The sequence below is a fragment of the Myxocyprinus asiaticus genome, chromosome 11 (assembly GCF_019703515.2).
Source record: "Myxocyprinus asiaticus isolate MX2 ecotype Aquarium Trade chromosome 11, UBuf_Myxa_2, whole genome shotgun sequence".
NCBI classification, from domain to species: domain Eukaryota; kingdom Metazoa; phylum Chordata; class Actinopteri; order Cypriniformes; family Catostomidae; genus Myxocyprinus; species Myxocyprinus asiaticus.
This window is the reverse complement of record NC_059354.1, coordinates 19332108-19358575: the sequence shown is the minus strand read 5'-3', so window position 1 is coordinate 19358575 and position 26468 is coordinate 19332108. Positions and strand designations below refer to the sequence as shown.

The 26468-nt window shown below is 36.5% G+C and overlaps 2 protein-coding genes across 3 annotated transcripts in view; one reads left to right on the top strand and one right to left on the bottom strand.

Moving 5' to 3' along the window:
* Positions 1 to 23984, bottom strand: part of fev (FEV transcription factor, ETS family member) — a 312131-nt gene extending 288147 nt beyond the window's left edge. Inside the window, exons 1-2 of one of the 2 annotated variants that reach the window (XR_007898427.1) lie at positions 23660 to 23984; positions 22350 to 23346 (exon numbers count right to left, since the gene is read on the bottom strand). Coding sequence is in view for 1 of the 2 variants with exons in the window: in XM_051710069.1 (XP_051566029.1) it covers positions 22802 to 23287 (486 nt within the window). In the remaining variant the exon portion in view is untranslated. Of the gene's footprint in view, positions 1 to 20918; positions 23347 to 23659 lie in introns of those variants that run through there. The other variant, XM_051710069.1, reaches the window with a different exon arrangement.
* Positions 7226 to 10353, top strand: cdk5r2b (cyclin-dependent kinase 5, regulatory subunit 2b (p39)). The gene has a single exon (XM_051710053.1). It carries the CDS (start codon positions 8606 to 8608, stop codon positions 9530 to 9532), a length of 927 nt encoding a protein of 308 aa, XP_051566013.1. The 5' UTR covers positions 7226 to 8605; the 3' UTR covers positions 9533 to 10353.
* Positions 23985 to 26468: the final 2484 nt, after the last annotated feature.

Sequence of the window (26468 nt, the reverse complement as noted above, 5' to 3'; positions counted from 1 at the left end):
TTTGAAACATTTGAAGCACTGTACCGTGGTTGCACCAGTATGTGTGGATCATAATGAGCATTCCTCCACACATCAACCTCATGCAAGAATTAATTAAAAGTTTTCTTGGCTCATACCAATCAATCCATTCCATTTCCTTAATATCCTTGTGTAACAGATTTTGTACAGATTCATGAAGATCATTAAATTCTTTTAATGCCATTTTAAAATCCTCAAGACACTCATTCACAGTATCAAAACTTTCATTTGCATCCATGAAAGTTCTTATTTCATTCATTCTGCGAGTGCATGACCCAAGCTTTCCCCTACGCATTGCACTTAATGATTTTAGGTTTGGAGCAGACATGTCGGTGCTTTAAGAATCATCAGCCATATTTAAATTTTCAAAGCGTTGTTTCCATGAGTTTATTCATTCTGACTTGATTGTTTTCATTTTGGAAATAATTTTCTTTGCATTACTTGACACATTTTCTCATTCATTTACTTTCTTATGATCTGATGTAATCGTTTCAATGTTTCCATGCAGTTTTCTCTCTGCATTTAAGACACGTTTTAACGCAACGGTTCTTTATTTCTGGATTTGCAACCATTTTCAAGCTTTGTTCATTGTTGCTTTTGTATAATTAGCAAACATTTTGTAACTTTGAGTCTTTTAATGTTTGATTCCACAGTAAGCAAACAGCTTGATCAAATACATATGCCAACTGGCGGGTTACTCACGATGAACAATGAATTCCATCCATCTTCTGCTGTTCGAGATCATCACACAGCCGTTTCAGCATCTTCGATACACAATCCAGTAATCCAGGGAGTTCTTAGACTTAATGTAGTGGCCAAATCATGCCACTAAACAAAAGAGAGCGGCTCAGTTGATGTATGTCAAGTGTTCATTTTATTTTGACAAAACAATCAAAGAATTCCATATAAGCTTCACATTACAGGAAATTCCAAAGAACATGTTCCATGCTAGCACATTCACATGCACAGTCTAAAAACTGCTTCCCTTCCGCTCTCCTGACACACCTGCTTCCTTCACCTAAATTAGAGTGACCACGGCCCCTTAATACTACACAAAATTGATAATATAACACATAATAAATACTGAAAATACATGTGCATAACAAAGAATAAATACACCAAATATTTACAAAACCAGAGACAATTAAAAGATGCATTTCCCAAAATATTTACAAAATGGCAGTTAGGATAAGGGTGGTGGTGGGGTTAGCGCATCTGCTGCCTGCCAGGAACAAACCTAGGCCCCTTTGTACAATGGGCACTGAAATCTGAGTGCACCTTAAGGCAGTAGCGGTTTTAGCTTATGTGGTGCATATATATATATATATATATATATATATATATATATACACAGTATACTGAATATAAATTTTTTCACTCCACACTCCAGTCCAGTAGGTGGCGGAAATGCACATTAACTCTTACGGTTAATAACTGGGCCCCGCGGAGTAACGTCACACATATGTGTTTCTGCAACAGCCAGTTACATTACAAGCTGCCAGATTCAAATCGGCTTTCGCGCAGGCTGCGCTGGTCAAGCGTCTGTTATTTATATTCGCTCAAACAGTTACTCATGCAGTCTTTTAAACCACAAATTAAGTTTATTTTATATTCATACATCCAACTCATCACCAAAGTATCACGATAAAAAGTTTAGAGCTCTTATACGCACAGTCAATACATCAAATGCAATCTTCCTCCGATGCATGCTGCCATTTGTTTACATTAGTAGCGGCTGTCATTCGTCAAACAAACAACTACTCAAAGAGTCTTTTCAAGCACATGTTTATTTTATGTAACAAACAGCCAAATTGTCACCAAAGTACCACAATAACGGTTCACAGCTTGAATATGCACAGCCATTATATTTAAACATGATCTTCCCATGCTGATTAGGTGCGGATGCGGTTTTCATTCACACAAACAGCAACTCAAACAGTCTTCTCGGGCATATAATATGTTTGTTTTCTGAAACAGTCAGCCAAACTATCACAAAAGCACCACAATAACAGTTCAAAGCTCGTATACTCACACTGAAAACATGCTGATCGAGCGTGATTATTCAATGCACACAGCCAAGTTTGTTTACATTAGCGTTGTCACACACACACACACACAATGTCTGAGATGTCAAACAGTGTATAGGCAAACCGGACTGCTGATATTATTTATTCATTAGTTTTTTTACAGTTATAAAAACAAAATCAAATAAAACAAAAACAGTACAGCAGACATAACCCATTTTTTCACGTTTACTAGATTATATACAGTATTTTTTTATGACAAGAAATCAAAAATGAAAATAACATTTTCAAAAATACTCGTCTACATTCTGCCCCCCTCTACTGGCTGTGCAGTGTCACGTGCAAAAATAACTCACTCCAGGGCGCACTGCAGAGGAATTTAGACCCTACACATGAAAGGTTAAAGCTGGTTTTCCAGCCGCCATTAAATGCCAGCTTGGGTCATGTACACTGATTTATATATCAGTGGTCCAGTAGCACATCTTATTGAGTTTTTCTTTTTTACAAAACCCAAAAATTAAAAACTTCTAAAAGATATGCGGCAATGAAGATTTTAATATATATCGCATTTGTAATCTTTGCTGCATTTCTTATAAAGATATTCGCTGCGACAAAACTTATGGAAAAAACGCCATAGTCAACGAAGCGACGTTGTGCGCTCGCAACAACAGCTTTATAACTGGAGCTTTGCATTGCCGTTACAGATTTCTTCCCCTCATTTTCCTGAGGTAGCAGATGCCATCTCATTTCATTCAGCTTTTGATAAAAACAAGCAGGCCTTTCAATAGATAGCAGGCCAGTTAAACAGTGTCAGGTTTGTTTGCATGACAGGTCTATACCACGTCACACTGTGCATGGCTTTGAAGCAGCAGGCTTTAATCAAAGGCAGGTGTGTCTGTGTTCAAGAGAGTTCAGCCAATGCAGTGTTTGTCATATTAAGCCTTTATTTGTATTAGCCTGTGATGTTTGGTCTTCCTTTTCTGACCTAGTAAGGATAGACCAAGTTGTCAGCTCAGCTGTTACAGTATGGTACATTTTCATTGTTGCTACTATGCAAGGCAGCATTTATTTATTTATAAATATACACCACTGTACCAATATTCCCTTTTCTGTTCTTTCTAGAAACTTTGGCTACTGAGCATACATAGCATATATGATTTATTTTTGTTATCATTGCTTGGTCTTTGCCTATATAAAACCTGCATAGTTTTAATAAACATTTTAGTATAGGTTTTACTTATTTTTAATAGCCTATGTTCTTGGATCAGCATTTTATTCACCCAAAATCAATGCATCAGCATGTCTTTATGGTGAGACATATAGTGAGAGTGCATATCTATAGTGTTTCTTGTATCTTGTTTTGTCTGTGTTTTTGTGCATGTCATTCTATCTGTTTGAACATGAACTATTTTTTTCATAAGCTATTCTCCTGTGTGTGTGTCTCTTAGGGCCCGTGTGTTTTATCGCTCAGTGTTGTCCAGCTGCAGTATCTGTGATTTGCTTTGCCGCCCACCTGCCCCTGGCTGTGCTGCTAAGCCCTTTCTGGAGTCCTGATGGACAACCCTGTGATAAGAGCAGCAACATGATCTCTGTGTTTGCTTTTGATGTGACCTACAACAAAGAGGTGGACAAATTCTTTTCTTCAGCGCTGTGTGCTTCACAGGGCAAAGTGAGGAATGAAACAGGCCACAGCTTATTGTGAACAATGACACAGTTGAGTCCTTTGAGTTTTTATCTTCATTGTCAATGGCATGGATTAGTCATACATACAGTTCTATAAATGCCTTCACATGTTTTATAATTAATGTGCTAGAATCATATTTATACTATAGACCTTATTCACGGCAGCGCCATCATTGATTTTTAATGGGAATGACAACAAGACTGTGAGGAATAGACTTACCATCTCTTCAATAGCACACACGGTATAAAGCTGTAAAAAGCTCCTTGATCGCATCGGATATTCCACAACTCATGTTGTCTGGAGTTCTTTGTATACTGAATGTTCTTTTTGAAAGATATTTTTTCAATGTTTGTCCGCGAAACAATCCAAAAACACTTTAAACTGTTGTACAGTCCATTGAAGAGACTGTACATCTATCCCTCACAGCCTCGTTGTCATTCCCTATTAAAAGTCAAAGATGGCGCTATTGTGAATAAGGTCAATACACACAATTGTGCGAGCACTGAAATTTTTTTAAAATCCGTATTACACAGTTCCTCAAACTGCCCTGTTTTTAACATCTTTAAATTTAATGGTTCTTGTTCCAAGAATTTCCTCCTAAATGTGGAAAAATTGCATAAATGGTTGTCCTTCATATGAAGAGCTCTTTCCTCTGCTAACAGCTGGGGAGGTATAGTCAGCATTTGTTGAGACATTTTGCTTTTGGCAGCGGTGTCTCAGCTGACAGCAGGATTCTGTCATGAGGGAGTATATTAGACAGATAGGGACCCGAGGGTGTATAATTTCGCCAGCTCTTGCCTAGGGTTATTAAATATTAGTCTGAGGTGCTGAAGGGTGTTGTTGACAGGAGCTATCATCAGCACTCCCTATCATCAGGATTTTTCACTTCTTCCACACACTTGACTGAGTAGATGGTGCCCTCTTCTGTCCTTGCTAAATTAAATGTGATTAAATTAACTGAAATCTGCTTCAGATACTTTGCGATAGAAAGGATATATATTTCAACAGAGAGGTTGTACCAGTGATTTTATCAAGAGATCAGAGATTTTATTTTATTTTTATTTTTATTTTTTCATTATGAAAAGTCTACTTTTCCAATATATATTTTGATATTAGAACTTTACAACATAGTAATTATTCATAAGTTCATTTTAAGCAACATTATAATAATAATTAAAAAAAGAATTCTGTATTTGGTAGATTTCTGGTGTCGACAGTGTGTCTCATTTTACATCAAAATAACTTTGTTTTGTAGATTGTATTTTATCCAACAGACCACACGGTGGCAGCCCAGGCAATGACTAGACGTGAGCTTATGTAAAACTAAGAGCAGTCATAAATAAAAAGCACAAATTAGGACATTGATACTGAGCAGATTTTATTTAACTGCTATATCATCTGGCTTTATTTAAGAATGTTCTGGGAAAGAATGTGTGAAAGAATTAGCTGTAAATCTGAGAAGTAACCTTCATATCTTTGCTCTCGGCTCTCAGCGAGTGCTTCCTCTCCAACAGTTGCCTCACAACCGTTACTTTACAACACCACTGATTTATGTCTCTAATTAACTACTTTAATATTGGAAAAACTTGGCAAAGAGCCACTATGTTTATAAAGTTGGTTGAATCACTTAGATCAGGTCCTCAGACCTTGTACTTCAGTACAAATGTACTTGTTAGAAGACCGAGAAAGAGAGAAAAGGGACTCTATTTTTCCCTCCAGACACAGATTACCTTTCACACCAAGTTATGTAAGGGCCTACATGCTGATGCAAGAGGGGAATATTCATAATCCTCTGCCTGCATATTCATCAACAGAGACGTCTACAGTAGCCTACTGCAAGCACTGTCAGATGATCCATCAGCATGGCACTGCATTATGTGGCACTGTTATACAAACATAGATTCTTTGTGTTTTAAGAGTATATTTTGGGTTCACTTTAGAAGCAGGACCCAAAATGGTTCATTCTCCCCCATCTGCATTATAAAATGTCATATTTTCATGACAATATGAGTAGTGTCATTGTTTATTGTAAAGGATAATAGGATCACGATATTCAGGGTTCAATTCAAGTTAAGCTGAATCGACAGCATTTGAGGCATAAAGTTGATGTTGATTACAAAAAAAAATTTAGACTTTACAAAAAAAAAACAACAACAACAACAACAACAATTGAGGTAACAGCGAGGCACTTACAATGGAAGTGAATGGGTCAAATTTTGTTTGGGGGGGTGGTAAAGGCAGAAATGTGAAACTTATGTAAAGTTGTTTAACATTTTGGTCATTTTAGGGTTTACAGCGTTACGTCATGCAACGAAGATGTAAAATGGGAAATAACTACACAGAAAAGGTTAGTAAGCAATTTTTCACACTAAATAGATGTTAACGCTCATATTGTTTACGTCTTGCGGCTATACTTTTGAAAAAGTGAGAAATTTAACGTTTACGGATTGGCCTCAATTACTTCCAATGTAAGTGCCTCTGATCCTTTACTTTTTTAAAGAAAAAGAGGGGCGAGTCTAAATATATTTTTTCATGCTGATTATCAATTTGCCATTAATGCTGTCATTTGAGCTTAACTTGTATTTAACCCAGAATATTCCTTTAACCATTTAACCATAAGATTGTCTGTCATGCTAGCTGTTGTGATCAGACAAGTTATTTTGTCATTCAGCAGAGCCACAGATGGAAGATCAGCAGGGGTCAGTTGCTAGCAGACAAAGACCATTTGGCTTGATTTAAGAACAAGAACACAGGAACAAGGATTGGGAATTTCAGATTAGGACTGTATTTGGTTATGTTTTCTTATATCCTTTGTAAGATTAGAAGTTCAGTTCCAGGCTGTAAACGACAACTGCACAAATCGACATGATTGGCAGTAAATGGACTATGTTGTACAGTATATTGAACATTAAAACAGTAAATATATCCAGAACTGATTAAGCTCATTTTGATTTAAACATGATTTTGATTAAACATAAGGTGCAACAACTTGTTCCTGGGATGAATTTGCGTTTCTTCCCCTTATATCATGGAAATATTAAAATGGAATGTTCTGGATTCAAAACAAGTTAAGCTCAATAACAGTATATGTGGCGTGATGTTGGTTGACACAAAACATTATTAATACTCATCCCTCGTTTATTAAAAAAATACAAAATAAAAAAGCAAGCAACAATTGCAGTTACATTATGGCACTTACAATGGAAGTGAATTGGGCCAGTCCAAAAACATTAAAATACACAAAGTTTCAAAAGTATAGCCACAAAACTTAAACATTATACGTGTTAACATTATTTTTGCTTGCTAACCTTTCCTGCGTAAAGTTATATCCAAAACAGGGATTATGTCATTTCGTCGTCATGACAACAAATTTATATTGAATATAACTTTACACAGATAAATTTGAGTAAGAGATTTTGTCACACTAAAATCATGTTAACATGTATAATGTTTGCATCTTGTGGCTATACTTTTGAAACATTGTGTATTTTAGCGTTAATGGACTGGCCCCATTCACTTCCATTGTAAGCGCCTTCATTTATTTATTTTATTTTTTATAAATGAGGGACAAATTATTGTTGTGGTCATCAATAATATGTAAATGATGATTGAGCTTACCTTGTATTGAACCTGGAACATTCCTTTAAAGACAACTTGTGCATCTTCTAACCTTCACAGAGCAAACAATTTGGTATTCAATTTAAAGGTGCATTCAGTAATTTGTTTCCACATTAAAAAAGTTTAACTCCTAAAGAAATTAATTGTAATTTTGAAACACATGTATAAAATCATGACCACTCACATAAGATGAGGACTTTAGTCATATCAGTAACCTTATAAAAGCTGCTTAATTCTACATTGGGCAGGGGTGCCATCATGGGGGCTGCCATTTTAGAATCACAACTGAATACTACTCGCTTAATCTCAGTCACCATCTTGTTATTGAACACTTTCACTCTTGGATTAAATGAATCATGGCTGATTGTGAATAGTGAATTTCCACAATGGCATCTGTAACTGAAAACAGCTGAAGTTTGAATGATGCTGCATCCACACCACTAGGTGTCACTGTAAGTCAAAGATGACAGGAGCAAAAAGTTACTGAGTGCACCTTTAAAAAAATTAAAAAAACTTGCCTATCCATTTCAGATATTTGTTTTACTGAGTTTCATAGGGTTACAAAAAAAATGTGGGCCTTATGTATTTATATGATTTTTAAAACTGAGTGAAATTAGACCATTCTTTAGTTGTCTGTGTGTAAACAAAAACTCAAGCATCACCTTTTACAACAGGATGGACATGTGGCACATGATTTACTCAAAATAGGCACTATTAATCTTTTTAATTTGGGTAATGTGAACTATTTCAGTGCTAAGTGGGTAAAATAGAGCATCTTAGGAGAGAACTGTAACCAGTCTGGGAATAGCAGAGCTATGATTGGCTCACACAGTCTAAAAATGCTATAGCTACCTTGTGAAGTGAAAATGTGTACACAGACATTTGTTTCCATTGGCGCTTTAGCCTGTCAGTCTTCTTCTGTAGCCCCGAGGCTGGCTAATTACACAGACGCAATAGGATAATCCCAGTTAACAGAGGCTGATGTCAGATTGGTTTGGCTCACTACAAATCCCCTTAGTTGAGGTAGGCAATGCAGGACTGGGTTGCAGTCACTACTGCAGGAGTAGAGGGAGTGTCTGCCAGCTCTGAAATTTCCTCTGAACATCTTTGATGGGCTGTCAGCCCCTTAACTAGGTAGCCTGTTTGACAACTCAAATGGAACTTGAAGTGTAACCTGATAAACTCAAACTCTGTTGCGACGTCTCCTCGCGTACAGGGCCGTTTAATATAATTTTTGTCGCGCGTCGCGCGCTCCTCCGATATGGGGACTGTGCTCTCGATATCCCCAATATTAAGCAAGGAGACCGTTCTGGACGAGGGAGGTAAGCCAGTGAACGAAACCAACGGGAAAATAGAGAAGAGCCTTAAGAAACAGTCGGTGTTCGTGTCTACTCTCACGTTTAAACGGCTGGTTACTGCATCATCTAAGAAGAAAAGTGCTAAGAAAGTTACTCCAAATCCTCTTCCACTACCATCACCGACCAGCGACTGTCAGGTCGAACATCTCAACCATGAGAACTTGAAGAAATCGCAACAGTCGACCAACACCGATCGAAAAACGAAAAATGGACCTCTTGCTGTGCCCATCCCTACGGTTCCCACCCAACTGAAGCTTCATCTCGATCAGGACCAGCTATCTCCAAAAGCAAAGCAACTAGTTTCGGTTCAGAAACAGCCCAGCAGCCGTTCGCTCATCTCCCCGAGACGCGTGATCGTTCAGGCCTCCACCGGGGAGCTGCTCCACTGTTTGGCAGAATTTGTATGCAAACGATGCTTCAAACTCAAGGAACTCCGTCCAAACGAGGTCATTTTCTGGTTCCGAAACGTGGACAGGACTCTTCTGTTGCAAGGCTGGCAGGACCACGGGTTCATCACGCCCGCCAGTCTCGTGTTCGTCTATCTGCTCTGTAGGGAAACGGTGACCGATGATGTTGACAATCCACGTGAACTCCACGGGACCTTTCTGACCTGCCTCTATCTGGCGTATTCATACATAGGGAACGAGATTTCTTACCCTATCAAGCCCTTCATGATCGAGACCAATAAGGACGTTTTCTGGGAACGTTCTTTGGATGTCATCGATAAACTGAGTGGCAAAATGCTGCAGATTAATGTAGATCCGCACTTTTTCACGGAGGTTTTTCAAGACTTAAAAAACGAAGGGGATTCCAAGAAGGATGCAAGTTAACTGGACCGTTAGTGTGATCATAATCTGAGCAGCAGTCAATATGATGATTGCTACGGATGGATTGAATATGATTGTAATCAACTCTACTTGAGTGACTGCTAAATTGTAATGGTTTATCCATTTTTTTGTCACCGTTCTGGTGGATTTGTCTTAACAGTATTAAATACCCCCGGTGTAGTGATTTGTAATAGTCAAAATGGCTTCACCGGTTGAGCTGCAGATAATGCATGCCATAAAGATTTGTATCTGTACAGTTGCTGTAATTTTAAACTGTTATCCACAGTCATAAAAAGGGAAGGTGAAAACATACCAACGTTTATTCCACTTAGTTGTCAATCTCATTACTGGGTCATCGTTTACTATCCTCCCGAGCGCCAGAAAGAAAACAGAGTTTTTAGAATTTTAGATAGGACTAATCATTTATACATTTTTACAGCATTTTTATTTTTATTATAATTAAATGTTTATTTTTATTTTATTATTTATTTATTTTATTATTGTTATTCTTATTTATTTATTTATTGCCAATTTTTGGTATTGCAAAATGGTCCGAAGTCTTCAAGATACACGCAGACTTAAAAACAGTGGCATTTGCTGTCTCGGGAGGATAAAAGCTATAATTTTGAAGAGATGTGAATGGAACTATCCAAGGTGCTGACCTGTTTGTGTTCAGGCTCTATTGACAGACATTCATTCTGAACCTGAAACTTAAAAACATTTTCCGTTTATCAGATTTTCTATGTGCCAATATGTATGGTCTTAAGAAACGACTAATAGGCTATTTTGATTTACATTGGTTTGAGGGGGGGGGGGGGGGGAACTAATGCTTGGAGTTTATTTTATTGTTATTTATTTATTTTTTATTAAATAAATCCCAGTCTGACTGGTTATGTTGATGCATACTGCATTCATCAGGCTTATTAATGCTACTGACCTCGTGTCATTTGGCAAAAGATTATAAGATTATATTTAGCATCCAAATGAGCTTTGCACTACAACTTCGGCTGATCTTAACATTGTTCAATCAGTCTCTGAATTCTCAAAAAAAAAAAAAAAAAAAAAAAATCTTAAATCTTAAATCTCAGTTAATCGACTGTGGTTCTGAGGCATTCTAATCACTTTTTTTTAAATTATTTTTGTATTGCAAAAAAGCGCTACGAGATTTACGTCATGTCTAAATGATTGCTTAATAAGCGGGTTGGCTATCCTTTTTAGGCCTTGTAAGTTGTAAAAGCTGTCCCTTTTAATTAATATTGATAGATTAATTTAAAGATGGATCAATTCTGCTTACGGCTTCACTGTAAAGGTCAATTCAGAAGGCTACGTCTTTATTTTCTGCTGTATTGTATTTTCCATCACCAGCCAGTCCCGTTCATCTGAAAGCAAGAATGAGATGGTCTCTCAGAATTTGTGAATAAAACACTTGACACGAATGATCTTACAGTTGATTGGCCGGAATTTGCTGCAGTGTGTGAGAGGGGTTTCTCTGGGTCAGCGGAATACATGTGAACTGGAGTTTCAGTCTCTCTTGTCTGTCGCTATAGTAACTGCAAGACCGCTCGCACGCACTCTATTTTCATTCACAGCACTACGGAACCGCACACACTTTGTCTTCAAGTAGAGTCTGGCCACAAGCACATCACAGGAATAGTTACAAATACGTCAATAAGGCTTTTCTATGTTCTCGAGTGGATTCGAGTTGCACGCAATCAACTCGTGTTAGAGTTCTTGTAACTCCTTTTAATGGAATAGTTCACCCAAAAAATCTCCCATCGTTTACTCGCCCTCATGCCATCCCAGATGTGTTTGCCTTTCTTTCTTCTGCAGAACACAAACGAAGATTTTTAGGATTTTTATCTCAACTCTGTAGGTCCATACAATGCAAGTGAATGATGGCCAGAACTTTGAAGCTCCAAAAAGGAGATAAAGTCACCATAAAGGTAATCCATAAGACTCCAGTGGTTTAATCCATGTCTTCTGAAGCGATCCAGTTGGTTTTGGGTGAACAGACCGAAATATAAAAAAAAGTCACTGTACATCTTGCTATTGCAGCCTCTACGCATGATAATAATTTAAACCTTGATGCATTGAAAGCTTGAAATCATGATCGCCAAGGAGACTGCTGTCAAAATGTACAGTGAAAAAGGAGTTACATTTCCGTCTGTTTTCACCCAAAACCAACTGGATCACTGCAGAAGACTGATTTAACCACTGAAGTCTTATGGATTATGTTAATGCTGACTTAGTCCCCTTTTTGGAGCTACAAATGCCTGGTCACCATTCACTTGCACTGAATGGACCTACAGAGTTAAAATATTCTTCTAAAAATCTTCATATATATATATATATATATATATATATATATATATATATATATATATATATATATATATATTAATACACTGGCAGCCAAAAGTTTGGAATAATGTACAGATTTTGCTCTTATGGAAAGAAATTGCTACTTTTAGTCACTAAAGTGGCATTCATATGATCACAATCTATAGTCAGGACATTAATAACGTGAAAAATTACTATTACAATTTGAAAACAAAATTCAGAACTTCATAAACTACTTCAAAGATTTCTCATCACAAAATCCTCCATGTGCAGCAATGACAGATTTGCAGATCTTTGGCATTCTAGCTGTCAGTTTTTCCAGATCCTCAGGTGACATTTCACCCCAAATTCCTGTAGCACTTGCCATAGATGTGGCTGTCTTGTCGGGCACTTCTCACGCACCTTACAGTCTAGATGATCCCACAAAAGCTCAATGGGGTTAAGATCCATAACACTCTTTTCCAATTGTCTGTTGTCCAATGTCTGTGTTGCTTTGTCCAATCTAACCTTTTCTTTTTGTTTTTCTGTTTGAAAAGCAGCTTTTTCTTTGCTATTCTTCCCATAAGGCCTGCACCCCTGAGTCTTCTTTTTACTGTTGTACATGAAACTGGTGTTGAGCAAGTAGAATTCAATGAAGCTGTCAGCTGAGGACATGTGAGGCGTCTGTTTCTCAAACTAGAGACTCTGATGTACTTATCCTTTTGTTTAGTTGTATCTGGCCTTCCACATCTCTTTCTGTCCTTGTCAGAGCCAGTTGTCCTTTGTCTTTGAAGACTGTAGTGCACACCTTTGTATGAAATCTTCAGTTTTTTGGCAATTTCAAGCATTGTATAGCCTTCATTCCTCAAAACAATGATTGACTGATGAGTTTCTAGAGAAAGCTGTTTCTTTTTTGCCATTTTTTACCTAATATTGACCTTAAGACATGCCAGTCTTTTGCATACTGTAGCAACTCAAAACAAAACAAACAAAGACAATGTTAAGCTTCATTTAACGAACCAAATAGCTTTCAACTGTGTTTGATATAATGACAAGTGATTTTCCAGAAACAAATGAGCAATTTGGCATGATTACTCAAGGATAATGTGTTGGAGTGATGGCTGCTGGAAATGGGGCCTGTCTAGATTTGATGAAAAATGACTTTTTTCAAATAGTGATGGTGCTGTTTTTTACATCAGTAATGTCCTGACTATACTTTGTGATCAGTTTAATGCCACTTTGGTGAATTAAAATACAAATTTCCTTCCGAAACAGCAAAATCTGTACATTATTCCAAACATTTGGCCACCAGTGTGTGTGTGTGTGTATATATATATATATATATATATATATATATATATATATATATATATATATATATATATATATACAGGGTTGGGGAGTAATGAAATACAAGTAACGGGAATACGTATTTAAAATACAAAATATAAGTAACTGTATTCCACTACAGTTACAATTTAAATCATTGGTAATTAGAATACAGTTACATTCAAAAAGTATTTTGATTACTGAAGAGATTACTTTGCATTTTATTGTCATTTGTTTCATTTAATATTTAGTCCTTTCAGGTGGAAAACATTTATATATATAAATGATGCGATCCAAAATGCATTTGAAACACTTTCTTATGATGTGTTACATTCATACGAACAGACAGAGAAGTAAGTTTGAAGTAAGTTTGGAGCAGAAGAAATAGAAATAAACCTTGTGTAAATTGTCAGCTTTACGCTAAGCTAAAATGCTATTTCTAGCCATTTTACATGCACGTTACCAGGCACGATCATATTTTAGTAAGGTCTAGTAAGACCTTTGATATTAGGGCAAAAATCATATTCTTGATAATAATTTTATTTTATTTTTTTCCTGTAAAAATATCTAAAAATCCTTAAAACAAGATCAATTAGATTGATCTTGTTTTAGAAACAACACTGCATAAGATATTTAGGTTTTTCAGAGAATGTATTTTTAACATGTGTATTTTGTCTTACTGTACTTGCAGAGTTTTTATGTCAAAACAAGTGAAAAAATCTACCAGTGCTGAAGAAGTAATCCAAAGTATTTAGAATACGTTACTGATCTTGAGTAATCTAACTGAATATGTTACAAATGACATTTTACAGCATGTATTCTGTAATCTGTAGTGGAATACATTTCAAAAGTAATCCTCCCAACCCTGTACATATATATATGGCTGCTAACTGGACAATAAAGCAGTTAAAGAACTTATTTTAAACTAATCATATTCTGTATTTCCTGACAGAAAAAGTTAAGAACAACAATACTGTAAAATTGTTTGTGACTAACCAAGGAAATATGTAATAGATACTTTTGCAAGATCCACAGGTCTGCATGTCATCCCATGAAATCTTTAAATATCTTCAGTGGTTCTAATGAAATTTGATTGGCCCAACTCATTTTTATTTGCCAGTTGCAGCGATGTAATAATATACATTCAAATAGCACACAATAATACATTCAGATATATAGAGTCTGCTACACTTCTAATAATTAAGTTGTTAATCAAGTTGATATGACATTTGATCCAACAACTTCTGAATGTTTAAAAAATGTTTGTCTGAATTTTTCAAGTAATATGTCAACTAACTGGCTGAATATATATATATATATATATATATATATATATATATATATATATATATATATATATATATATACACACACACACACACACTGATCAGCCACAACAGGTGAAGTGAATAGCATTTATTATCTCGTTACAATGGCACCTGACAAGGGGTGGGATATATTAGGCAGCAAGTGAACAAGTTCTTGAATTTTATGTGTTGGAAATAGGAAAAATGGGCAAGCATAAGGATCTGAGACAAGGGCTAAATTGTGACGGCTAGACAACTGGGTCAGAGCATCTCCAAAACAGCAGGTCTCGTGGGGTGTTCCCGGTATGCAGTGGTTAGTACCTACCAAAAGTGGTCCAAGGAAGGACAACCAGTGAACCGGCAACAAGGTCATGGGCACCCAAGGCTCATTGATGTGCGTGGAGAGCGAAGGCTAGCCCATCTGGTCTGATCCCACAGAAGAGCTACTGTAGCACAAATTGATGAAAAACTTAATGCTGGCCATGATAGAAAGGTGTCAGAACACACAGTGCATCGTAGCTTGCATGACCCCTGTCCACTGCCAATAGCACCTACAATGGGTACATGAGCATCAGAACTGGACCATAGAGCAATGGAAGAAGGTGGTCTGGTCTGATAAATCACGTTTTCTTTTATATCATGTGGACAGCCAGGTGCATGTGTGTTGTTTACCTGGGGAAGAGATGGCAGCAGGATGCACTATGGGAAGAAGGCAGGCGGGCGGAGGCAGTGTGATGCCCTGGGCAATGTTCTGCTGGGAAATTTTGGGTCCTGATATTCGTGTGGATGTTACTTTGACACGTACCACCTACCTAAAGATTGTTGCAGACCATGTACACCCCTTCATGGCAACAGTATTCCCTGATGGAAGTGGCCAATTTCAGCAGGATAATGTGCCCTGACACACTGCAAAAATTGTTCAGGAGTGGTTTGAGGAACATGACAAAAAGTTCAAGGTGTTGACTTGGCCTCCGAATTCCCCAGATCTCAATCTGATTGAGCATCTATGGGATGTGCTGGACCAACAAGTCCGATCCATGGAGGACCCACCTCACAACTTACAGGACGTAAAGGATCTGCTGCTAAAGTCTTGGTGCCAGATACCACAGGACACCTTCAGAGGTCTCGTGGAGTCCATGCATCAACGGGTCAGAGCTGTTTTGCCGGCACGAGGGGAACCTACACAATATTAGGCAGGTAGTTTTAATGTTGTGGCTGATCGGTGTATATGGCTGAATCATATAATATATATATATATATATATATATATATATATATATATATATATATATATATATATATATATATATCAATGCCAAAATGTCACAATTTCTGCCAGGGTATGCAAACTTTTGAGCACAACTGTGTATATATATATATATATATATATATATATATATATATATATATATATATATATATATATATATATACAGTTGTGCTCAAAAGTTTGCATTTTGGCATTGATTTTGAAAATATGACTGATCATGCAAAAAAACTGTCTTTTATTTAAGGATAGTGATCATATGAAGACATTTATTATCACATAGTTGTTTGGCTCCTTTTTAAATCATAATGATAACAGAAATCACCCAAATGGCCCTGATTAAAAGTTTACATACCCTTGAATGTTTGGCCTTGTTACAGACACACAAGGTGACACACACAGGTTTAAATGGCAGTTAAAGGTTAATTTTCCACACCTGTAGCTTTTTAAATTGCAATTAGTGTCTGTGTATAAATAGTCAATGAGTTTGTTAGCTTTCACATGGATGTACTGAGCAGGCTAGATACTGAGCCATGGGGAGCAGAAAAGTACTGTCAAAAGACCTGCGTAACAAGGTAATGGAACTTTATAAAGATGGAAAAGGAAATAAAAAGATATCTAAAGCCTTGAAAATGCCAGTCAGTACTGTTCAATCACTTATTAAGAAGTGGAAAATTCGGAGATCTTTTGATACCAAGCCAAGGTCAGGTAGACAAAGAAAGATTTCAGCCACAACTGCCAGAAGAATTGTTCGGGATACAAAGAAAAACCCACAGGTAACCTCATGAGAAATACAGGCTGCTCTGGAAAAAGACAGTGTGGTTGTTTCAAGGAGCACAATACAACAATACCATTGAGTTGCCAGAAAGAAGCCTTTACTGTGCCAATGCCACAAAAAAGCCCGGTTACAATATGCCCGATAACACCTTGACACACCTCACACTGTAATTCGGAGTGACGAGACCAAATTAGAGCTTTATGGTCACAACCATAAGCGCTATGTTTGTAGAGGGGTCAACAAGGCCTGTAGTGAAAAGAATACCATCCCCACTGTGAAGCATGGTGGTAGCTCATTGATGTTTTGGGGGTGTGTGAGCTCTAAAGGCATGGGGAATCTTGTGAAAATTGATGGCAAGATGAATGCAGCATGTTATCAGAAAATACTGGCAGACAATTTGCATTCTTCTGCACGAAAGCTGTGCATGGGACGCTCTTGGACTTTCCAGCATGACAATGACCCTAAGCACAAGGCCAAGTTGACCCTCCAATGGTTACAGCAGAAAAAGGTGAAGTTTCTGGAGTGGTCATCACAGTCTCCTGACCTTAATATCATCGAGCCACTCTGGGGAGATCTCAAACGTGCGGTTCATTCAAGACGACCAAAGACTTTGCATGACCTGGAGGCATTTTCTAAGACGAATGGGCAGCTATACCACCTGCAAGAATTTGGGGCCTCATAGACAACTATTACAAAAGACTGCACGCTGTCATTGATGCTAAAGGGGGCAACACACAGTATAAAGAACTAAGGGTATGCAGACTTTTGAACAGGGGTCATTTCACTTTTATCTTTGTTGCCATGTTTTGTTTTATGATTGTGCCATTCTGTTATAACCTACAGTTTATTCCCATTAACTCCTATAAGAAATAAAAGAAATGTGTTTTGCCTGCTCACTCATGTTTTCTTTAAAAATGGTACATATGTTACCAATTCTCCAAGGGTATGCAAACTTTTGAGCACAACTGTATATATATATATATATAAACAGTATATTAGAGTTTACCATAGATGCCACAATATGTTCTGTCTGTTGTCTCAATATTTCATATTGCAAGTACTGATTCAAGAGACAGAATTTCTGAAACGTCAGTAAACAAGTGACACTTTTAGTTTGTTTCAACTGGACAGCATTACACAGAGACCATGAATGGAGTGCCAAGCTCAGAGATTAGTTCCTTTTTTGTAATTTGTAAAACTGTTCTTTAATCTGTCAGCAGGCTTTCTTCAGGAATCCCTGTAATTTTGACCTTTTGACACTCTGCCCTGGCTATATATGAGAAGCTTTACTTAACACTTTCCACTAAATGATCCCAGATTAGTGGAAATAGGTTATCTTGGGTAGAAGATCAAAGTGTCAGTATTACTCTGTTGGTGGGTCTTAAATGGAGACAAGTCTGTATTTTCCCATGACCAGGTCAGGACATGAACAAATAAATGATGGCACATCTCTGTTCATAAACAGCCAAATGGATGTTTTAGCTCAATGTTATATTATTTACTTTCTTTGAAACAAAAAAGAGCTGCATCCTACTTGTTTATGCTGGGTATTGTCTAAACAAGATGATTTACGTAACGGACAACACATAGTTATACAAAACCCTCATGACCTCACCAGAGTACCTGATAAGAAGAACCATTCCTGTGCATTACATTTGAGCATGAATAATAAAGAATATTGTAAACAAGATATTACACACTGATCCTTAAAATCAATGTAATAAATGAATGGTAGGCCTATTACAGGATACAGCGTTAATGATTTCACCTTATTCAGAAATATCTAAACAACAACAAAAACGTATAAAAATACAAAACAAACTGAAAACCTCAGCATTTTATTACTAAGATTGAGGTAGAATTATAAGCCACTGGCATGGTTTCATTATTTTTACACTTTCCCTGTGGGGGAGGGTGAGAGAGGTTGTTGACTATATTTAGAGGCAGAATGGGCGTTCTGTGACTGATTTGAATGATGAAGCATTCAGAACAACCCACTGGTTGGGAGGTAGTCACTGGATCACACAGAGAGATTCAAACAAAAATGCTCATTAAAGTTCTCTAGGGGGCAACACTTCCCTCCTGTCACAGAGTCTTGTGTTTACCAGAAAGCATGTTTCACACTGATTTCAGTTGTTTTTAGGGTAACCCACACTGACTGATCTTAAACTTGCTATAATCTTAGCATTTATTCCTGACCCACTGTGATAGCAATGATTACTCACCCATGGCACCATGTTTATAAACGGTGTTGTTAGTAACTAAAGCACTGTTGGTTTTTTTGTGTTTTTTTTTTTTTTGTTTTGTTTTGTTTTTTTTTATCTAGTGCTTTAAACCATTTACTGTAAATAAAGTAGGTAACCTATAATGGAGAAATAAAGTAAGACCTGTTTTGATATGCTTGATTTGTTTCATGCTTTAGGGCAGAAGAGATTGGTGGAAATGTTCTCCACCCACCTGCATGTTATGCAAACGCTGATGCATTCTACTTAGCACGGATGATATCCAGATTACCTCTTATACGTTCTCCACCTACTCAATGACACATGCACTACAGCTCAGGAGAGCTTATTATAAAAGTGATTTAGCTCAGGGAGTACTGAGGAGACCTACGGAGGGCAGACCTTATTTATAGATTAGGAGGTCTTTGTTGTAAAGTTTTATATTTTCTGTCTCCTCTCTACCTCATACAAATAAGATTACTTTTTTTAAGTAATAATAATTTATTTTTTTTTTCTTAAATGAGCATTGTGTTAGTAATAATGACCTAAGTCCAACTGGTATGCAATCATTATATTGCATGATTTATATAGTGCATCAATGATCCACTTCTTTATTGGCTTCCTACCTGTAGATACCTACCTGTTCCATTTGTGTGCCAATTTTCTGTCTTGCAACAACATGCTGGTTAACTGTTATGTAAGTATGTACATGAAGACTCATTCTATCCTGTTCTTGTCCATCTCTGCTTTTCTGGGGCAATCTCTCCAATGCAGTATGTCTTAACCCACACACTATCATGTACAGTATGTGAAATTCTTTAAATAATGACAAAGCTTTGAAAGTAGAAAAGGCAAAGAGTCAATTAACGAAAGGCACATTTCTGCAAAATGTGCATACACATAAATGTGCCTTTCTTTATTGATTATTTTGGCTCATAAGCTATATTTACAGTTTAAATATCTAATCTTTGATTACTGTGAACTGGATTTAGAAACTGTGAGACTGCTTTACTTGTCATTTATCTCAGCTACACTCAGATAAAGATGAAGCCTTGGCTGAAGAGATACACCAATCATTTCATGTAAGTCAGGCCAGAGCTGTATTTTAAATATGTCCTGTGTAACAGTGCAAACAATTCTTGCCATAATGGCAGGCCCATTCGAGGTGCTGTTGACAGGCAGATCACACTGAGGTCTCCTCACAATACAGAGCAATGCTGGAGAAATTCCTCACATTTCACAACATATAAGAAACTAGCCAAATGAATAAGGAAACCACAAACTAATATTGAAACGCATTGCCATTTGGATATACTGTATATTGTTTATTTATTCTCCGTATGTTATAGGAAATGTTTAGAAATTATTTCTTAGAGTTTTCTTAGGTTGTTTGTATTCGAATATTGATATATGTACACCTTGAAACAATTTTCTTATGGGAAACATAACTGTAGTGCTCTCATGATTATGAGTCCCATAATTAATATAGCTACATGGTGCCATCTTGTGTCTTGACTGCAGAATTGTACAGCGAGGAGTTGCGCAACAGACACACACACGTCTTTGCGCAGCTATCTGAATAAGCACATACCATAGCTTATTATAATTACCCTAACAGAAAATATAAAAACTTTTTTTTTCTTTTTTTGTTTTTTTTTTCAAATAAGGACATCCCAAAATGTTTCCAAAGGGAGGTTTCCTCCTGATATAAAAGTTTCTTTCAAACTGTATAGTCAAGTAAGTACACACACACACAATTAGTTTTGTTTATTTTAATAAGGTTGGGGAATTTCCTTTGACTTCTATTGTGCGTTTATGATATTTCTGTCCCCTAATCCTATCCCTAACCTTCAAATATATATATATATATATATATATATATATATATATATATATATATATATATATATATATATATATATATATATATATATATATTGTTTTTTTTTTTTTTTTTTTAAACATTAGTAGCCTATGTTTACTTCGTATGGCATTTCCTCCTGGGGACCTTTGGTAGGCCCCACAATGTGACACGTTTTTGCATTTTTCATAATAATAATAATAATAATAATAATAATAATAATAATATATATATATATATATATATATATATATATATATATATATATATATATATATATATATATTAAATAAATACAAATAAAATAATTTTATGAACCCCACATTAAGATTCGTTAGACACACACACACAAACACAAAAGATAAATAAGACCTTTTGTTAATTGATAATATTTTTTTCCAGGCAAAATACATTATGTAGCCAAATAATCAACATACCAAAAAGAAAAGTGACATGGGCATGGGCAAGAACCCGTGAATCCCTACGTGTATGAACCACACGAAAAATATGATCACTGCTATTCTTTACGATTCACTCGATTTCGCTTTTTTATGCCCAATGTTCAGACACAGACTTTCATCGGCGTTAAATAAATGATCATATATCAGTGCGTATTAGCGTTGCATAGGCTACTAATTTGCTCAATTACAGAAGTGCAGCATCCGAATACACACACTTTATTTTACCAGCTTTGCTTTTCACGGCTATTTAGCATTTGTTCTCGAACCATGAAGACTAATCTCCAGCATTAAGCCTACGTTAATTGTATCATTTATGTTTACCTTTCAATAATGTATTAAAGTTAGACTTTGATGAAATAGTTTATACGTTTCTTGAATTAACTTATTGAATTAAACATTTTACGAAATTCAGGCAAAACAAATTTGAATTGATGCAAAATGACGAACGCAACTGGGTTGATGATATTGTTTGTTATCCATAAGATGGCGCTAAATTGCTTTCTTATCATAGGCTAGCCGCTTTAGCGATCCACAGTTAACAAAATATATATACATTGGCGGCCAAAAGTTTGGAATAATGTACAAATTTTGCTGTTTCGGAAGAAAATCGGCACTTTAATTCACAAAAGTGGCATTCAGCTCATCACAAAGTATAGTCAGGACATTACTGATGTATAAACAGCACCATCACTATTTGAAAAAAAGTCATTTTTGATCCAGACAGGCCCCATTTCCAGCAGCCATCACTCCAACACATTATCCTTGAGTAATCATGCTAAATTTCTAATTTGGTACTAGAAAATCACTTGCCATTATATCAAACACAGTTGAAAGCTATTTGGTTCGTTAAATGAAGCTTAACATTGTCTTTGTGTTTGTTTTTGAGTTGCCACAGTATGCAATAGACTGGCATGTCTTAAGATCAATATTAGGTCAAAAATGGCAAAAAAAGAAACGGCTTGTTTCACATGTCCTCAGCTGACAGCTTCATTGAATTCTACCCGCTCAACACCAGTTTCATGTACAGCAGTAAAGAGAAGACTCAGGGGTGCAGGCCTTATGGGAAGAATTGCAAAGAAAAAGCCACTTTTGAAACAGAAATCTAAAAGAAAAGGTTAGAGTGGGCAAAGAAACACAGACATTGGACAAGAGTGTTATGGATCTTAACACCATTGAGCTTTTGTGGGATCATCTAGACTGTAAGGTGCGTGAGAAGTGCCGGACAAGACAGCCACATCTATGGCAAGTGCTACAGGAATTTGGGGTGAAATGTCACCTGAGTATCTGGACAAACTGACAGCTGGAATGTCAAGGATCTGCAAAGCTGTCATTGCTGCACATGGAGGATTTTTTGATGAGAACTCTTTGAATCTCTTATTTTTATTTATTTATTTTTATTATTTTTTTTATCATTATTTTCAAATTGTAATAGTAATTTTCACGTTATTAATGTCCTGACTATACATTATGATCAGTTGAATGCCACTTTGGTGAATAAAAGTACCAATTTATTTCAATAAGAACAAAACCTGAACATTATTCCAAACTTTTGGCCGCCAGTGTATAGCTTTTTCTAACTCTCACTTTTACTCGAATTTTGTGTTTATTGATTGTTTAGACTTATGTCTTGTTTAAAGTATCATCTGCGGTGTAAACTGAATATATATATATATATATATATATATATATATATATATATATATATATATATATATATATATATATATATCAGTTATAGTGATTATTTATATTATTCAAGTTATTTAAACTGATATTGTTAACGCAACTTAAATGCGACGCAGACATGGCACCGAAGGGTCCTGGTGGTTGCAAGTTGTGGCTGTGGTAGAGGGCTGGAGGAGATCCGGGCCAGTAGGAGAACCCTGACGGACCAACACCTGGAGCAACCAGATTGAGTTTGGAAATGCCTGAAATCTGGATGGGAGCGAAGTTACTCTGGAACTTATAAATCGCTTGTTCGGTGGAAGAGGGCTGGCACACTTGTGCCAGGCCGTTAAAGTCAAATTTGTAAGCGTAGCGCTTTCCGTGCACCTTGGTCATGATGTTCTTGTCGTAGTAATAGCGCAGAGCTCGGCTCAGTTTGTCATAGTTCATGTTGGGTTTACTCTTGCGTTCCCCCCACCGTCTGGCCACCTCGTCCGGGTCTATCAATTTAAACTCTCCATTGGTCCCCTCCCAGGCGATGCATGACATATTAGCGCTGTCTGACAGCAGCTCCAGAAGAAATTGCCATAGCTGGATTTGTCCACTTCCTAAAATGCAACAAAAGTATATTATGTATAAATGTGGGGTGAACATAAAAACAGACCCTTTCTTATTAATATCCTTTGTGGAAAAAATTTGTGTAAATCTGATGAAGTAGGCCTACCCATAAACATAAAATAAATCAGAAATATGTCTAAAATATTGCAAAATACATATACGATGTTAGGGTAAATCAATACAATACAACCAAGAACATATAAGCTATAGAGATAGTATTAATGACCCTTTATTACGTCTTTTTGTTTAGCAATAATCTGTCAAAACATAATTCAATTTATTACATTTATTTGCAAGACTCACCTTTTTGTACGCCTGTGTTGATTGGGGTCCAAGAGGAGCTTTTGCTTTCCTTCAGTAGATTTCCCGTATGGTCTGGAAGAAAACGTTTACATTTTGGCAATTAAAATGAACCTATAAATATTTCATATTCTAAAAGCCTCTTGAAATGCATGCACTATACAAACAGCAAAAGAGATGCACTAATATTTCTCCCTATTTTGTGATAAAGTTAGAGAAACATCTAAATGCAACGTGTTTGTAAATAATAATTTTCTCTAAAAGAGGTTAAATAATATGAGCTTTCTTTTGTTGCTGCTCGATGTAGCCTATTTGCCCAGATTTTCTGGCTAACTTCAGCAGTGAGGTCAGGAAACGCGTCCAGGAAAAAGGATATCCGATTTCCGACAAAAGAGGACATGCGTTCAAGATGGAAAAGTCACAGACAGCTGCAATGGTGCGCATCATGCATCCGCAGACCCCTTGTCTCGCCCTGTTCTCTTTCAATAATTTTAGCAATATTTCTCCTTTTACCCACAAAACTGTACCTGCGAGATACATGTTAAACACAAGGCTTCCTCCGCTGTTCTGTCGCATTGTGGTGGTGGTGGATGTGAAAGGGTAGGCTTTCATTGGCACAATTTTTTTATTAAACTTTATCTCAAAACTGTGATCTGGAACAAATGTGGACAGATTGAAGTTTCCAGGCAACTGTCACAAGCCCCATCTCTGAGACCATATTCAGACAGCAATTTCCTTCCATGCATTGGTTTAATTAAAAGAGCAATTTACCTCTGTCATCCTTCTCCGTCTCCACAATAAAAAGGAACCGATAGAAATTCGGCCTTATCAATCCGCCATCAAGATTTAATAAAGTTTCAGCTTTAAGATCAGAGTTTCTATGGAGAATTGAAGTGTTTGACATGGAAACCGGTTCATATCCTCTTTCTTTACCGCCTTTTTACCTCTTTGCAAATAGAAAGGCCTGTTGCATGTTGGAAGAGAATATTTGCCTTTTAACGCATGCCTCAATGCATAATGGTAAACAAGAACATTTTATCCCAAATTTATGCTGCTTAAATACGCAGTAGATGTGAAATGATAACTGTGAATGCGGCGCTCTGCCTATTAATCAAATGGACTAATAGTCAGTGATAAATCTGCAGGTTATTATAGGGCTTATAAAAAAAAATAATAATAAAAAGTTCGTCAGTTGAAGACTAGTTATTCAAATGTGTCATGTAGCAATATTGCCTCTCTCGAAACACAAAGAGCTTTCAGAAATACTGTAAAATTAATAAAGTATTTATGTCTAATGTAATTTCCACTACTTTCCCCATGGATATCCGAGTGTTCTGGTTCTGTTTTCCAGAATTATCATTCATTTGCTGATCTTTAAACTGGGTGGTTAAAGGCTTGTGGTGGTTGTGTACAGGGTGAAACGGAGATCTAGGTCTTTTTTGGCAGTAATCCTAGCACATTCAATCACAGGCATATCAGTAATCCAATACAACACTTATGGACTCATGAAGAAGCAAAGACAATGAAGAGAAGGAAGGTGTGCTTTATTATATTTTTAATGCGCTCAAGGAAACATTTATCCAGCTAATATTCCCTGTCTGTATATGGATATGTATAATTATTTAAAACTGACGATAGGCGTCCAAATAGTTGTTTGAAATGAGCAATGAGAGCTCCATGAAATAGGCCAGTTAGTGTATATGATTGTAGGTACTGCTGCTTGCTTATAATATACAATATTTTTATTATAATTACACAGAAAAGTAGAAACATTTTAGCAGTTTATACACGGTAAAAAAAAATAATAAAATAAAATAAAAGTTAACCTAAAAATGCGTTATAACAGCTGCACATTTTCCCTTTTAAAAAGTACTGTGGATTTCCAGTTCCAGCATTAGGCATTTTAACAAGAACACATTGATAATAATAGCTGCAAAAATGTAATTCAGTTTGTCCACTCCTTCCACTTTGACGTGCTCTGTCGGATTGTCTCTGGCGTCCCAGACTTGCTTTAGCTGCCTGAGTCATAAAAGAAATCGCAGGCAACTTAAAACAAGCCTCGAATGCAAGGCGATGCGTAACTTTACGCAGCCGGTGCAAAGAACATAAGCTGGTTTGGACCCTATAGTTGAATGAAACCTAAAACAGTAGAAGTTTATAATACTGAATTCCATAATAAAATAAAAATGCCATAACAGAGAATAAAAATACAGAGAAATTATCTTATGAATATATCACACAATAGGCTACATCTGGAATTTTTATAGATGTTTATTTTGGTTATTGTATTATGGTTGATGTTGGCCTGCAGTAAAATAGTTCGATTTTATTTGTGATTTATAGCTTTACCTGTCGGCCATTTCCCAATAGTTTCTGTCTATGACTTGCTCCCTTTAAAGGTTCACTTACCCTGTCCTGTTATGTCAGACTGCAACCTCTCTCAGATCCACCTGCATTCAGCTCTCTTGTCTGTCTTAACACTGCACTAAAAAACAGTGCTTCACTTTAAATCAGCTGGTAGTGAAATGTGTATTTGATAAAGGTGTGTACATGTGAACATTTATTAGGAGATCCTGGACTGGGTGTGGGAGCAAGTTTTCAAACATGCAACTGTGCCGTTCGCATCTGATTCTGTCTGTGGGCGTGTGCAGCCAAATACTGCTCGAGTCTTGAACGGTTGCACGACAAACAAACAAGAGGCGGAATCACACCCGGATCTCATTGATAAAAAAGATTTGATTGGACAAAGAAGAAACCGGTCTTGTCCTTTTCATAATTAAATATATATATATATATATATATATACACTATA

Coding starts and splice junctions, on each gene's coding strand:
- cdk5r2b (XM_051710053.1), top strand. CDS start 8,606: ATGGGGACTGTGCTCTCGATATCCCCAATATTAAGCAAGGAGACCGTT.